Below are 16,302 nucleotides of genomic sequence, written 5' to 3'. Positions count from 1 at the left end.
CGGTACCACAATATGGCAATCTTCCCCCTCCCCAGCAAACACAGCAGGTACATACACAAATGAAAGCTCTTTCAATGGCTTCTGAACCACATAAATCAAGTTGAATAAATGCCTTTGTACGTGCATCTGTCAGAAAAGGCAGCCTGTATGAAAATACTGTATTCCTGCTCAAAAACTCTTAAATTTTCTGCAATATTGTTATCAAGCAATTGGTGCGGATCTGGAAAATCCTTCTGCCATGCCAACACATTATAGTAAAACACAATGCAATCTTGACCCTTGTAATATGTACAGATATGCACATACACCAGGTACAGATATGCACATACACCAGGTACTTGCAATAATATTCAAATGCATAATAAACTTTAAAAGACTTTACTTTGTGAAATATTCTTTGAAATGACTGTACTTCCCAAAATAATTGCACTGTAATACTGCACACACTTGCCAACACTTTGCACACTTCTGAATAGCTTTAGTTAATGCGAAAAAGTAGTACAGAGGAAAAATGCAGTTTTCCCTTTTTTATACATTTTATGCAATTCAGATTGTTTCAAGCATGTTTTGCAATTATTTTGAATATTTTTATCAATGTCACAGTTTCGGACATTTTGTTTAATTAGAATTCATTTTGAGCATTCTGAGTGCTTCATTTTACATTTGTAGCAAAAGAAATCATTTAAGCAAGTTTTAGTACCTGGTTAGCAAGTCATTTTAGATTCGGAGGATCCACTCCTGTATATTCCTCCACTCCTAATCAGCTACCTCATGACCAGTAACTCTGGATCCCACTTCAGAAACTATGTTGCTCGTCTTGCAAATACAATTAAGATGAGGGTTGGGTGTTTGTATGTAATAAACTACTTAAACAGATCAAGATGGAAGGTAGAAACATTAAACTTAAAACAAACCGACTACTACCATACATGCATGCTATCACTCTGGCTGCTCACTGAAAATGGCACTTTTGCTTGCACTTGCTCAGTACTTACATGCACGTGCCCAGGTGAACAGGTTTCTTAAAGGTATATCACACACACACACACACACACACACACACACACACACACACACACACACACACACACACACACACACACACACTGATATACAGGGTTGTGGCAAGTTTTCCAATAAAAAGAAGCTTTAGTAATGCTCCTATCATTAACCATCAGAGATGCATCAAATGTTGCCATCTGTGAACTGTTAAATTTTCAATCTGGCAAAGATTCTGCCTTGTGTTTGTCAAATACTGCAAAACATGCGTTGCAAAAATTCTCTTCCCTGACCTTGACAAGTGCATGCCATCCTATCTAAACATTCATGTGCCCAAAATTAGGCTTGGATGCCCTACATTTCCATTTTTTAAAACAGGAATTTTTTTCATATAAATGTTTACCCCAAATATCTTTGTCACAGTGACCTGACTCTCTCTATATGCGATTTGTGAAAAATGTCCCAACACCTGGACAAGCTATGCTAAGAAGGCTGTAATTCCATACTGTCAGTGTCCTTGTGGATAAAATCATTTGTACCAACATGAATAAACACATATCCATATTTTGTAACATTTAGTCATTTTAAAGTCTTTCCTCAAATCCTCTATTTTTGCTCCTGGCCTAGTTTCACACTTTGCCTCTCTCTCGCTACTATCAGTCATCAAAGGCTTTGATGCTTTATACATCAGACAGAGGAACATGGCTCAAAATCCAGCCATAACATTAGGCTATGTGAGCAGCACAGGATGACTGGTAAATTCAATGATTATGCATGGTCTCTTACTGCAGTGTGCAATATTGTGACTTATGCCAGCGAATGGTGCATGCATACATGTGGAAGGTTTTTAAGAGAGAGATTAAGGAAGACAGTAAGGTTTAGGTTAATGATGTGATGAGAAATGGACAATGAAGGTTCATCTACATACAGAAGAGTCTCAATGATACGAAATAATTGGGATCTAGGGTAGTTTGGATAATCAAACTGTTTAGATAATCAAACATATAAATGAAATGCATAAAAGACTTCTAAAATCTTGTTTTTTTCTGCAGACTGGAACACACCTTTCAACCATTCAGTGACTCCAGGGGACAATAAAGAAAATTTTCACACAAGCTAGCTACAAGCTCAAAAAACATGCTCAAGCGAATACGCATAATGTTTACATATTCAGATTTTTCCAACCTGAAAACTTTGGAAGGCTGATTTGGATAACTGATGTTTCGGACTATCGAAGTTCACATAATCAAGACTCTACTGGACTGATAATGAACATACCAGTTCCTACACAGTAAATGGTGATTACAAATGAAAGATTCCATGTAACTTAGTAAAGTCAATTGTTGGGAGGATCACAAAACATGTCTTTGGTGAAGTTCCTACACAGTAAATGGTGATTACAAATGAAAGATTCCATGTAACTTAGTAAAGTCAATTGTTGGGAGGATCACAAAACATGTCTTTGGTGAAGTTGCTTTTACAGAATACTTGCATAGTACCAACATTCTTAAGGGTAATTACTGAGCACTACACATGTGTGTCCTGTAGCTTTGGAATATCATGTGGATTTATAAACTGAACTACATGGATTTCATCTACTTAAGGGGTTGAAATGGGACAAGAGTAAGAACTTTGAAGGTGCTGACCCAGTTAACAGAGTTGTAAATGAAGCCATATTTTGGATGTTCTACCAGATCTTGTGAAATTATATACAGTACTTGAAAAATCATGCTGCTTGTAAAAGTAAAACAAAAGCATGCAAGTGGCCACTTCAGGCATCATGCCCTTAATGTCTACTAATAAAAGAATTCAGCAAACATCTCCTTACGTTTTTGCCAGAGGAGAGCGAATCTCCCCAGATGATGGTCCCAGCTGCACCCATCGCAGCACTCTCTCCAATCGTGTTGATGAGATCTTTCTGTGGGAAAGAGAAGCAGTTAATATCTTCCACACTACTGCCATGTCCGATTTAACTATTACATTTGCCAAGTGAGTTTTCAAAGCAACAAATTATACCACTTCATACACTGAATTCGTTTCATTTCTCTCTCCTTGCCAACCATGACAGTTGAACTCCTTTTCCATTGTAAGGAAACTCCCAGATTGTCTGTAGTAACAGTTACATGCTGCACTGATTATCACATTGCATTCTAAGCCAAAGGATCAACATCCTTTTTCCATAATTACCCTTTTACTTAAATGGCAGTAATACTATCGCACCTTACAAGGCAACATTAAGTAGTGTGCAAATTCTTAAGAGCTTTTAAACTTATTTGATTAGTATAAAGAAATTCAAAGCTCATGGAGTATCATTGTTTTAAAACATGATACAGATACAGTAACCTCTTCACAAATGGCTTAGCAAGCCTTACATCACAGCTGTCACCCATTAAGAAAGGATACTCATAGCTAAACAAAAGAGGCACTTTCACCATGAAATTTCAAGCCCAATTCAAACAGGTATCAAAAGACTTGGAACTTCATTGTGAGATGGTAGTGGGCACCTACCCACACAGCTGAAAAATGCTTCTACTTAGCAATAAGTCTATGAACCTCCAAAACCCAAGAACTCTCAATGAGAATGTCCACTGCAAATAACCAAGTTTGTAATGGTCCTGGTTCTGCTTCATCTCCCCAGCCACCAGGAGCCAGCCTTCCAGGTATGGAAAAAGTACAGTTTTGTACCTACCATAAATGTAGATGTTCGAAGATCCACATTGCTGCAGTCCTTACACTTGGGTAGTCCGCTGTCCTCGGTCGGCCCGAATATCAAAGTATAAGGCTGACGTCGGTCAAGGCGCATTTGACTGACATCAGGACGTCAGGGTACAAATGCGCATGACCGACGTCATATCCTCAGTCTTTTCTTGCCCCAGATGTCAGAAGACCCTAAAAATAAAGGTCAAAACCAAAAGACAGCAAACAACTAACCAACCACCCTTGCACTAACTATATGTACAAAATATACAATATACACAATATGTACAACCCAACCCACACAACCACCTCTAACTGCAGAGGGGAAGGAGGGAGGGTTGGACTGCAGCAATGTGGATCTTCGAACATCTACATTTATGGTAGGTACAAAACTGTACTATGTTCTTCATCTCACATTGCTGCAGTCCTTACACTTGGGTAGAATCCCAAAGCAGAGGTAAGGGTGGATGGCTAACTACAAGGAAGCAGGAGCTGCCAAAATGCCCTGCAAAACAGCAGTGGCAAAACCAGCCCTGGATTTAGAGTAAAGTGGCAGGTGATAATGCCTAGAGAAAGTATGCACTGAACTCCAAGTAGCTGCCTCCAAAATATCCTTGGTTGCCACTCCCTCAAAAAGCTGTTGAAGTGGCAGTAGCCCTAGTGGAATGAGGCCTAATCCCAGCTGGAACCTCCTTGCCATGATGGGAATAACAGAAAGCAATGCAAAACCCAATCCACTTAGAAATAGTTTGTTTTGACACAGGCTTGCCCTGAGAACTCAAAGCAAAAGAAACAAACAACTGCTGAGACTGCCTGAACCCTTTAGTTCTGTCCAAATAATAACACAACTGCCTGTGTACATCTAAAGTGTGCAAAATCTTTTCCCCTTTATTTTGGGGATTTGCATAAAAAGTAGGCAAATGAATAGTTTGGTTTAAAGCCACACTAGAAACCACCTTAGGCATAAAGGAAGGATTAGTACGTAATGATACCCTATCCTTATGGAAAATCAAAAAAGGCTCAACCGCCATAAGGGCCTGTAATTCAGAAACCCTTCTTGCAGAGGTAATTGCCAACAAAAAAGCAGTCTTCCATGATAAATATTTCAACTCAGAAGTAGCTGCAGGCTCAAAAGGTTGTAGAGTGAGTTTCTCCAACACAAAATTGAGATTCCAAGCAGGAGTAGGAGCTCTTCGTGGGGGTCTTATATTCTTTGCCCCTCTAAGAAATTGCTTGAACAAAGGATGAGAAAACAATGGTGGGACACAATCATAGTGAGCCGAAATTGCTGCAGCATGAACCTTAATAGAAGAGAAAGACAAACCTTTGTCCAGTAACTCAGTAAGATATTGAAGAGCCACACTCAAATTAGGCTCAGAAACATCAAAATCTTTGCTGCACTCCAAAATAAAAATCTCTTCCATTTATCTGCGTACACTTTCCTTGTACTAGGCCTTCTAAGCTTCCAAAATCACATTCAAAACTTGTTGTGGAAGTTGAGACCCTCTATGGTTCAAAACAGAATATGCCAGGCTGTTAGGTGAAGAGAGTGAAGTTTGACATTCAGCAAATGGCTGTCCTCCTGTGACAACAGGTGTGGAATCGAAGGCAAAGGCCATGGAGGCTTCCGTACCAGACTTCTCAGTAATGGGTACCAGTGCTGTCGAGGCCAATCTGGAGCTATTAAAATCATCCTTGGCTTGTCCTGTCTGACCTTTAGAAGTACCTTTGGGAGGAGAGGCAGAGGAGGAAAGGCATACACATGAAGATTGCTCCAATTGAAAGAAAGAGCATCCACTTTCCAAGCTGTGGGATGAAACCTTTATGTGCAAAACTTTGGCAGCTGATGGTTTAGTGGAGAAGCGAACAGATCTATGTCTGGAGTTCCCCATGACACTGTCAATTTCTGAAATACATGAGGATCCAATTTCCACTCGTGGGGATCCATAATTCGTCTGCTCAACACATCTGCTAAGGAGTTCTGTGCTCCTGGCAGAAACCTTGCCTGAAGATTGAGCTGTAAACTGAGAGCAGTCTCCCACAAAATCATTGCTTGCCTGCATAGAGGATAAGAATGCGTTCCCCTTGCTTGTTGATGTACCACATGACAGTTGTGTTGTCTGTTAGAATGAACACCTGCCCTGGAAGAAGTAGATCCTTGAAAGCTATTAATGCAAACTGGACTGCTAACATCTCCTTCAGGTTGATATGTAGATGTTGTAGTCTGGCAGGCCACTTGTCTTGTATCCACTTTCCATTTAGATGAGCTCCCCAAGCTTTGTCTGAGGCATCTGTCGTTAAAATCTGACTCGCCTCTGGCCGGGTCACAGAGAGTCCCTTGTTTAGGTGACATTCCTGAGCCCACCACAAAAATTCCTTTTGAATGCAAGGTATTATTTGAATGACAGTGTCTAGATCCTGGCAGTGCTGTGTCCATACATTTTGAGATACCATTGCAGCTTCCTCATATGCAGTTTGGCATTGGGAAGCACCAGAATACAAGATGCCATGAACCCTAAGGCTTGAAGGACTGTCCTTGCAGTCAGCCCAGACTGATGAGATAGCTGATGGAAGTAAAGGGATAGACTCTTTTGTTTGTCCGGGGTTAAAAAGGCCATCTGGGATGCTGTATTCAGTCTCACACCCAGAAAGCACATGTCCTGAGAGGGTACTAGACTGGACTTTATTTCGTTCACAGAATACCCCAGGCATCTTAGCACTGCTATCACATATTCCAAATGATGAAGAAGCTCTTCCCTTCCTTGAGCCAGAATCAGGCAGTCGTCCAAATAAGGATAGATCTGTATTCCTTTTAGCCTGAAGAAAGCTATCACTGGAGCCAGAACTTTCGTGAATACTCTGGGCAGTAGATAAGCCAAAGGGCAATGCAGAGAACTGATAGTGAGAAGTCCCAGCTCAAAACGCAGATACTTCCTGCAACTTAGTCTGATAGGAACATGAAGGTAAGCCTCCTTGAGATCCAAAGTTACCATCCAATGATCTTTGCCCAGCAGAGGTAAAAGCTGCTGTAACGTCAACATTTTGAACTTGGGAATGTCCAGATAAGTGTTGAGGGTAGATAAATCTAAAATTGGTCTCCACGTGTTCCCCTTCTTTGGTACTAGGAACAGGCGAGAATAAAATCCTAGGCCCACTTCTGGCATAGGGACCGGCTGTATGGCCCCTATTTGGAGTAACAGAGAAACTTGCTTGTGAGCCTCTATTCTTTGTTGAGGAGGAACGTCTGGCATGCCTTTGAAAGGAGGCAAGGTATGGAAATAAAACCTGTAACCGTGGTGTATGATATCCAATACCCATCTGTCTTGGGTAATTAAACTCCAATTTTCTTTTGAAAAGTGCCAACCTTCCTCCCAAAGGTGCTGCCAGACGAGAAGGCTCTGGCAGCTGAAAAGGTAGGTCATTGGGTCTGTTTACGAAAGGACTGACCTCTGCCCTCACCCGAAGACTGTGCAGGAGAACTCCCTGTTCTAGGCCTGAAAGAGCCTTGAGCTCTGCCCCTACCACGTCTAGATCTACCCCTAGACTGGGAATCATAAGAAGGATACGTCCACCCCTTAGTAGGCCAATTTCTACTAAACTTTGGAGGCTGGACCTGCAAAAAATCTTTAACAGTCTGCATAGACTTAGCCTTGTCTTCCATTTTCTTTAAAACTGCCTCAACAGGAGGACCAAACAACACGTCAGATTGTAAAGGAGCATCTAAAATCCTTGTTTTAACATGTTCAGACAAATTTTGATCCCTTAGCCAGGCGTGCCTCGAAGAACTGACCCAGTGGCAGCCACCCTAGACGAGGCTTGTACAGCATCAAAACCACATTGCAAAGAATGCTTACCCACCTGTTCAGAAACATGTACTAAATCCTGCAACTCTTTACAATCAATACCTACTGCCAGAGCATCAACCTTAGACTTCAATTGTGAAAGGAGATAGTTTTGGTATTTCAACATGTGAAACTGGCAATTCAAAGCCCTCATAGCAAGAGTGGAAGAAGTATAAACTTTCTTTCCCCATCTATCCAAGGCCCTAGCCTCTTTGTCTGCAGGAACCGGATTCTTTACAACAGAAGCCTTAACACCTTTAGGCCCCTGGCTAACAGTTTCTGGGTCTGCCCTAGGACTCTTAAAAAGATACTTATGAGCTTCAGGCACCCTGTAATACCTATCCGGCTTAACAGGAGCAGGAGGCAAAGAATCAGGATTAAGAGAAGCCTCTGAAAAAACATCTGCCACTACATCCAAAACAGGAGGTATAGCCAAAGGCCTATGCTGGGGTAAAAACAAAAATTCCCTAAGCCTTTTCCTGGAATCAGAGAAGTCCTGACCTTCCCACTTAAAATGCTCCCTCATGGAATGAAGAGTTTCTGAAAAAGAAAAATCCTCAGGAGGAGAAGCAGAAGGAGTAGAATCATCCACATCAGAATCAGAATAAGGAGAGTACTCCTGCAAGTCTTCAGCAAGACTCTGAAACATCTGAAGCCTACTCAAAACCCCCCAGCTCAGGCTCCATCCTAGGTCTCTTATCAGGAGGGGGCATAGAACCCCTAATCAAAGTAATCAAATCTTCTGCCATTTTAAGCATATGCTTCTTGGGCACAGTTCCTGAAGAGCTAGGGGTAACACCAACTGAAGCCAAACCTGGCCTGCCCCTGGGAGAAGCCTTTGAAACAGAAGGAGAGGGCCTAGCCACCCTGGGAAGGGAGGGAGTATAGTAACCTGAGAAGCCCCCTCAGCCTGACTTGCCTCCTGAGAGGCCACATCTTGCAATAATAAAGTCTCACCCTGGGAAAACAAAGAAACCTCCGGTGGAGCCACCGGCTCCACCGACACCTCTAAAGAACCGGCGTCCGTACAGACGGTTCTTCTAGCCTAGGCTTAACTGCTTTGTCCTTGCGCTTCTTCGAAGAAGCGGGCCGGAGCATCCGACGGCATTTTATAATTGCACCGCTTCCCAAAGACTAACCTTGCACAATCCAACCTTCTCTTTATAGTGCGTTTATTAAATCTAGCACAAGAGCGACAGCCAACAACGCCGTGCTCAGGCCCTAAGCAAGGAATACACAAAGTATGATAATCTCTATGCGGTATCTGTTTCCCACAAGAAATGCAATTATTGACTTTTTCTGACATCCGGTAAATGACTGAGGCAAGAAAAACTAAAATATTCCCAACGGGTACTTAGCCAACTTTGAACTCTGTCTGAAACTTCGAAATCGAAAAATCTCAGAACGCCAACCGGCACTTGCAATGCTGCTTCTGCATCGGACCATGCGGCAAAAAAGACTGAGGATATGACGTCGGTCATGCGCATTTGTACCCTGACGTCCTGATGTCAGTCAAATGCGCCTTGACCGACGTCAGCCTTATACTTTGATATTCGGGCCGACCGAGGACAGCGGACTACCCAAGTGTAAGGACTGCAGCAATGTGAGATGAAGAACATCCCTTGGTACCAAACAGCCTTCTATGTACCATCACAACTACCATGCATTTGGTGAACAGCCTGTGGGGGCTAAGAAAAGGCCAGAAGGAAGAGTACAAAACTGAAAACACTGAACATCATCCAAGATTACTTTGCAATCATGATATGTAGCTAGGCATCTCAGGGGTCCAAAGAGGGCACAGAAGGATGGATTGCACAGTGTGACCATGGACAATGGCCCTTTTGGAATGCACAGAATTGGAGCACTACGCTGAAAAAGGGCCTGAAGTCCTTGGTTTTCTCCAGCATCTTCAGAAAGCCTAGCCCTTTACTTGTGTGGTAGAATTAAAATCTCTTGTATTGCCTTTTTTTTTTGGAAGTAGGTCAGATGCTCTATTTTTTTGCCACATCCTTCTTATAGGTAGGATGCTGGGAAGGGGAAAGGACTGCGGTTTGGGAAAGGAATTACATAACTTATGGAGATTATAGCCTTCCCTCACTTCTCATGTGATGTCCATCCACAAGGAGAAGAGAAGGGAGAGGAGACCCCCAAATCACACAGATAAGAGAAGGGAGAGGAGACCCCCAAATCACACAGACAAGAGAAGGGAGAGGAGATCCCCAAATTCAAAATGGCACAATCAGGCAAGTCCTGAGGGGAATGAAAAACTTCTACAAAATTTATATCAAACTTATAGTCTAGTGATATTCAAGAAGCTTCACTACCAGTATTTTGTTTGTTACTGTTCACATACACAAGTATTAAAATGTTTGACATACATTAGTTAAAAGTTTCACGTAATGCTATTAAGTCACTGGCTACCAAAAATGGGCAGTAGCTATTAAATACATTTATCTCTTCTTTAAATATTAATGCTGATGTTTAAATAAACGACTCATTCTACCAATTGTACCATCTTATACGATCCAAATACAGACTTTCCACCAAAGCCAGTTTAATGCCTTGCTAGAAAAACAGAACTGCCTCTAAAGTCTATATGTCACTGGAAAAGTGTTAATATCTCTATTCACCACATACAGGGTCTGTTTTTCTACTTTGTGCATTTTCTTGATTGGGGTCTTTACAACTTTTTTTTTAAACAGTTATGATTCTAGCTTTAGGAGGGGCAATATACATTTTTTGGTCACCTTTCTTTCATTTAGGACATCCCAATACCCCATCATCACTAGGTCTACCAGCCGCTAGAATTCAGTACTGGCCTATTACCAAATTTTTTGCCATGCACAATGCTGAACTTGAGTATTTTGGGGAGAAAGTACAGTTGTGTACACCTGCCATAAAAGTGGATGTTACAGTGTATTCACTGTTGCAGTCATCACATTATCTGCCTGCAGGTAGCCCTCAGCCGGCTTGAATGCCAGAGTCTTTGGATTTCTGCGTCAGATGCAGTCTCTGCTTCCATGACGTCAGGTCGTCAGGGGTATAAAAAGTACAGTTGTGTACCTACCATAAATGTAGATGTTAGAGTGTATTCACTGTTGCGGTCATTACACTTGGGTTATCCTGCTGACAGGCTACCCGCAGTCGGCCAGAATTCCAAAGTCTAGGTCCGGCATCGGTTGCTGTCACTTATTCCCTGACGTCAGTGCGCCAGGGGGTATAAAAGATGCAGCAGACACCATTTTCTTCACTTTTTCTTGCCCCAGATGTCAGGTGCCCCCAAATAGGTAGGCGAAAAAAATGCCAAAAAGCATGCATGTAGTAAAATAAACATTTCCTTTATCTACAAGCAAATACACCACATAGGTTGTATAGAAATAAGTATAGAAAAGTCCCAGCAAAGAAAAATGGGGGATGGTGGGTGGGTAACCTGGACTGCAACAGTGAATACATCTACATTTATGGTAGGTACACAACTGTACTATGTTCATCGTGTTTCACTGTTGCAGTCATTACACTTGGGTTGAATCCCAAAGCTGAGGTTGCGTGGCTGGGCCTAAATAGGATTAGGAGAGGCTACCAGGCCCTGCAGAACTGCAGTGGCAAAGCCTGCTATGGATTTAGAGCAGAGGGGTAAGTGGTAGTGCTTGGTGAAAGTGTGCACTGAACTCCAGGTTGCAGCCTCTAAAATGTCTTTGGGTGGTACTCCTCTGAGGAAGGCTGCTGCTCTGGTAGAATGTGGCCTAATGCCCTTAGGCACTGATTTGCCATGTTGTGAATAGTATAAGCGAATGCAGTGTCCTATCCATTTTGAAATAGTCTGCTTTGAGATAGGCTTTCCTTGTGATCCTGCAGCATAAGCTACAAACAGTTTTGTCCAAGTAGAACTGTAGCTGTCTGTGTATGTCCAAAGTGTGCAGAAGTCTCTCCCCTTTATTCTGGGGATTTGGATAGAATGTTGGCAAATTAATGGTTTGGTTAAGAGCCACACTGGATACTACCTTTGGCATAAATGTTGGGTTTGCCCTTAGAGAGATCCTGTCCCGATGAAAAATGATGAAAGGTTCCACTGCCATTAGTGCCTGTAACTCAGACTCTTCTTGCTGAAGTTATTGCTAGGAGCAGAGCAGTTTTCCATAAGCATTTTATATCAGCTGTACTGGCTGGTTCAAAAGGAGGCAGTGTGAGCCAAAGTTGAGGTCCCCAAGTAGGTATTGGTGCTCTACTTGGGGGGTCTTATGTTTTTTGCCCCTTTGAGGTACTGTCTTAGTAGTGGATGAGAGAAAATAGGAGGTTCCGTATTATAATGAGCTGAAATGGCAGAGGCATGGATCTTAAGTAACGAGAAGGATAGACCTTTGTCCAGCATCTCAGTTAGGTATTGTAAAATCTGAGGTATATTTGGAACAAGTGTTTCGAGCCCTTGTGCCTGGTTGCAAGCACATAATCTCTTCCATTTTTCTGCATAAGATTTCCTAGTGCTGGGCCTCCTGGCTTCTAAAATGACACCCATAACAGCTTTAGAGAGGTGTGGTCTGAGTGGCTATATTATCTGCCATGCAGCCAGATTTAAGGTTCTGAGTTGACTGTGCAGAATCTGATTGTTTTGTTGAGTCAGAAGATGAGGAATTTGAGGTAAAGGCCAGGCTGGGCCTTAAGACAATCTCTTTAGGATTGGGTACCAGTGCTGGTGTGGCCAGTCTGGGGCAATCAGGATCATTTTTGGGTTCTTTTGTCTAACTTTTAGGAGCACCTTGGGAAGAGGAGGCAGTGGAGGAAAGGCAAACTGTCAGGGTTTTCCAGCTGAATGATAGAGCATCCACTTTCCATGCTTGTGAGTGATAAGTTTTTGTGCAGAATCTCTGTAGTTGGCAGTTGTGAGGGGAGGCAAAACGATGTCTGGGCGTCCCCATTTCCTTGTTATCATGCTGAAGACCTGTGGATCTAGTGTCCATTCGTGAGGATCCATGAGATTTCTGCTTAGTTTGTCTGCCAGTGTATTTTTCGTTCCTGGCAGGAATTGTTTCTGCAGATGTACTTGATAGGTCAGTGCTGTGTTCCATAAAGTCATGGCTTGCCTGCAGAGGGGGGTAGGAATGTGTGCCCCTTTGCTTGTTTATGTACCACATAACTGTGGTATTGTCCGTCTTTAGTAATAGTTGTCCTGGACGTAGTAGGTCCTTAAAGGCTGTCAAGGCATTCTGTACAGCTAGCATCTCTTTTTGCTTGATGTGAAGATGCATTTGTTCCTTGTGCCACGTGCCCTGAATACACTTGCCTGCCATGTGTGCCCCCCAGGCATAATCCGATGCATCTGTTATTGTCTGCCTGGCTGTGGGTAAGGTGAAAGGCTGTCCCTTGTTGTGGTGACAGGCCAGTGCCCACCATCGAAACTCCTGTTGCAGGCAGGAAATTAAAGTTATTAGTTTCCAGGCTGTGGCAATGTTGAGTCCAAACACTTTTTAGATACCATTGTAGTTTCCTCATATGCAGTCTTGCATATAGAATTAGTAGAATGCAGGATGCCATGAAGCCCAGGGCCTGCAGACTTTTTCTTGCAGGGAGCTGGGTCTTTGTTGCCATCATTTGAAAGTAATGAGTCAGTTGCCTTTGTTTGTCTGGGGTGAGATAAGCCATCTGGGCAGTTGTATTTAAGCTTGCACCCAGGAATATTATCTCTTGAGAGGGCACTAGTTTTGATTTCTTTTCGTTTACTGTGCCCCCTACGCAAATTAGTAATCTTTTTACAAACGCCAGATGCTTTAGTAGAATGCCCTTGCTCTCTGCTTGAATAAGGCAGTCGTCCAAGTAGGGATATATCTGAATTATTTTTTGTCTGCAAAATATAATTACTGGTGCCAGGCATTTTGTGAAGAACCTGGGCGCAGTATATAAGCCAAAGGGCAGTGCAGAGAATTGGTAATGCATTGAGCCAGCTATGAATATGAGGTATCTTCTGCAAGATTGTCTGATGGGGACATGCAGGTATGCCTCCTTGAGGTCCAAAGTAACTAGCCAAGCCTTCCTGACCAGCATGGGTAGAAGTTGCTGCAGTGTTAACATTTTGAATTTTAACATCCAGGAAAGTATTTAGGATTGACAGGTCCAGTATTGGTTTCCAGGCTTCTTCCTTTCCAGGTACCAGGAAAAGTCTTGAGTAAAATCCTTGTCCCTGTTCTTGATGTGATGCTCTTTGAATAGCTCTCATGTCCATGAGAGCAGAAATTTGTTTTTCTGCCTCTGCCCATTGGTTTTGTGGCAGGTCCGGCATACCTTTTGATTTTGGAAGGGTGTGAAAGTGGAACCTGTAACCCTGAGAAACAATATTCAGTACCCATTTGTCCTGGGTGATTATGTGCCAATTTTGTGAGAAAAGTGCTAGCTTTCCCCCTAAGGGTGCTGCCAAAAGGTAAGTGCTTGGCATTTGTAGAGGGAAGTCATTGGGACTGTTTCCTATAGGGTTGTGATTCATCTTCTCCGCCTTTGGGGGCTGAAGCACCCCATTGTTTAGGTCTGTATGAGCCTTGGGGCTGAGATCTGCCTCTTTGGCGTCTGTACCTGCCTCTGTGGCCTGACACCGGAAAAGGACCAATTTTTTGAAGGCCAGTTTCTGCTAAACCTAGGTGGTCAAACCTGTAATAAATCCTTTACTGTCTGCTTTGATTTTGCTTTATCCTCCATTTTCTTTAACACCTCTTCTGCCTTAACACCAAACAAAGTATCATGCTGTAGTGGAGCATCCAATAATTTTTCTTTAACATGTTCTGGTAAACCTTGTTCTTTCAACCAAGCATGCCTTCGAATGACAGAGCCTGTAACTGCGGCTCTGCAAGAAGCCTCTAATGAATCAAAACCACATTGCAGAGTATGCTTTCCCACTTGTTCAGCTGCATGCAATAAATCCTGCATTTCCTTATTGTCAGGATATTCTTGTAAACATTTTCTGTTTTAACAAAGACATGCAGTACTGTTGATATTTAAGCATGCGAAACTGGCAATCTAAAGCCCTTACAGCTAAAGTAGCGGAAGTGTAAACTTTTTTTCCCCCATCTATCCAGTGCTCTAGAATCCCTATCAGAGGGGACAGGGTTTTTTGCAGTGGAAGCCTTAACCCCTTTGGGACCCTGTGAAATTGTCTCTGGGTCAGCAGCAGGGTTTTTATAAAGAAATTTATGAGAGTCTGGGACCCTGTAGTACCTGTCTGGCTTGACTGGTGCACACGGGGTAAAGAATCAGGAGACAGACTGGATTCAGAGAAAACATCAACAATATCAAGCACAGGGGGGATAGCTAGGGGCCTGTGCTGAGGCAATAAAAAAAAAGTCTCAGCCTTTTCTTGGATTCTGAATAATCCTGGCTCTCCCAATGGAATTGCTCCCTCATGGTGTGCAAGGTTTCCCCAAAAGAATAATCCTCAGGCGGAGAGGCTGAAGGTATAGATTCTTCAGCATCAGAGTCCTCATAGGGAGGGAGAGAATATCCCTGATCTGAAGAGGAATCAAAGGAAATAGAAACCTGGTCAGAGGAGTCATAGTCAGCGTCTTGCCTAGGCCTTTTATCAGGAGGGGGATGGGAACCCCTGATCAAAGTAATTAGGTCCTCGGCCATTTTAAGCATCTGTTTCTTTGGCATGGATGACTGTTCTGGAGAATGCTGTACTTGTTTCCTTGTCTTTAATGGTGTTTTTGACTTTGCCTTGGCTGCTGTAGTGGACTTAATAGTAAGCTGTGAAGATCTGAAAACACCCTCAGAAGCAGATGCCTGCTCAACAGCTCCGGACCCATCTGAAGGAATAGTTTCTGCAGGCCCAATACCTTGAGTTTCCAGAGGCCTAGGTGTCTCCACGTGGGAGTCAGATACGGCCTGTGGCTCTGAGGTAGCGGGTGTCAGGGGCTGAAAAAGCGCCTCACTGAGAACCGGTTTCCTTGTCTTTGCGTTTTTTATGAATTCCGGTCGTCGGTTGTCCCGATGGCATTTTGTAACCGATGGCATTTTGTAGTTAAACCTTTGGCCAAAGTAATGTAAAGCAAAATCAAACAGAAGCTTAATAGTGCGTTTGTTAAATCTAGCACAAAACCAACAACTAGTGACGTCGTGGTCAGGGCCTAGGCAAGTAATACAGTAAGAGAAGTCCTTATGAGGTATTTGCTTCCCACAAGCAATATAATTGTTACTGACATTGGTCTGGACCAAGAAAAAGTTTCCCCAACGGGGTACTTAGCTTTATTGAAGACTTTGGTTCTGAAATTTGATTTCGAAAATCTCAGGAGTCTGCAGACCGGCACTTGCAAACTGCTTTTGCTTCGGGCAACGCGTGGAAAGAAAGACTGAAGAAAATGGCGTCAACTGCATCTTTTATACCCCTGGTGCACTGACGTCAGGGAAGAAGCGACAGCAACCGACGCCAGACCTAGACTTTGGAATTCTGGCCGACTGCGGGTAGCCTGCCAGCAGGATAACCCAAGTGTAATGACTGCAACAGTGAAACACGATGAATATCTTGCAGCCAATGCCATTACATCAGTTTTTCTAGCCCCAGATGTCATGTGCCCCCATAATAGGGAGCAATTATATTATATGGTACACCCCCATCAAAAAGCAAATACACCAGAAAAGATAAATATACCAAACAAGAAAGAAAGGTAGAGCCAAGAGAAGTCAGGGGGCTGGAGGGAGGGTAAAGTACAGTTTTGTACCTACCATAAATGTAGATGTTCGAAGATCCACATTGCTGCAGTTCTTACACTTGGGTAGTCCGCTGTCC

General features: G+C 42.9%; 1 protein-coding gene across 1 annotated transcript in view; it reads right to left on the bottom strand.

Annotated features, from left to right (window-relative positions):
• LOC122806842 (hyaluronidase-4-like) overlaps positions 1-2,918 on the bottom strand; it is a 36,339-nt gene extending 33,421 nt beyond the window's left edge. Inside the window, exon 1 of the mRNA XM_044077593.1 lies at positions 2,828-2,918. Coding sequence (XP_043933528.1) covers positions 2,828-2,881 — 54 coding nt within the window. The 5' untranslated portion in view covers positions 2,882-2,918. The remainder of the gene's footprint in view (positions 1-2,827) is intronic.
• Positions 2,919-16,302: the final 13,384 nt, after the last annotated feature.

Source organism: Protopterus annectens, chromosome 7.part0 (assembly GCF_019279795.1).
Source record: "Protopterus annectens isolate FY-2018-M chromosome 7.part0, PAN1.0, whole genome shotgun sequence".
Lineage (NCBI taxonomy): Eukaryota > Metazoa > Chordata > Ceratodontiformes > Protopteridae > Protopterus > Protopterus annectens.
The sequence above is the reverse complement of the archived record's forward strand: the minus strand, read 5'-3'. Positions and strand labels throughout refer to the sequence as shown.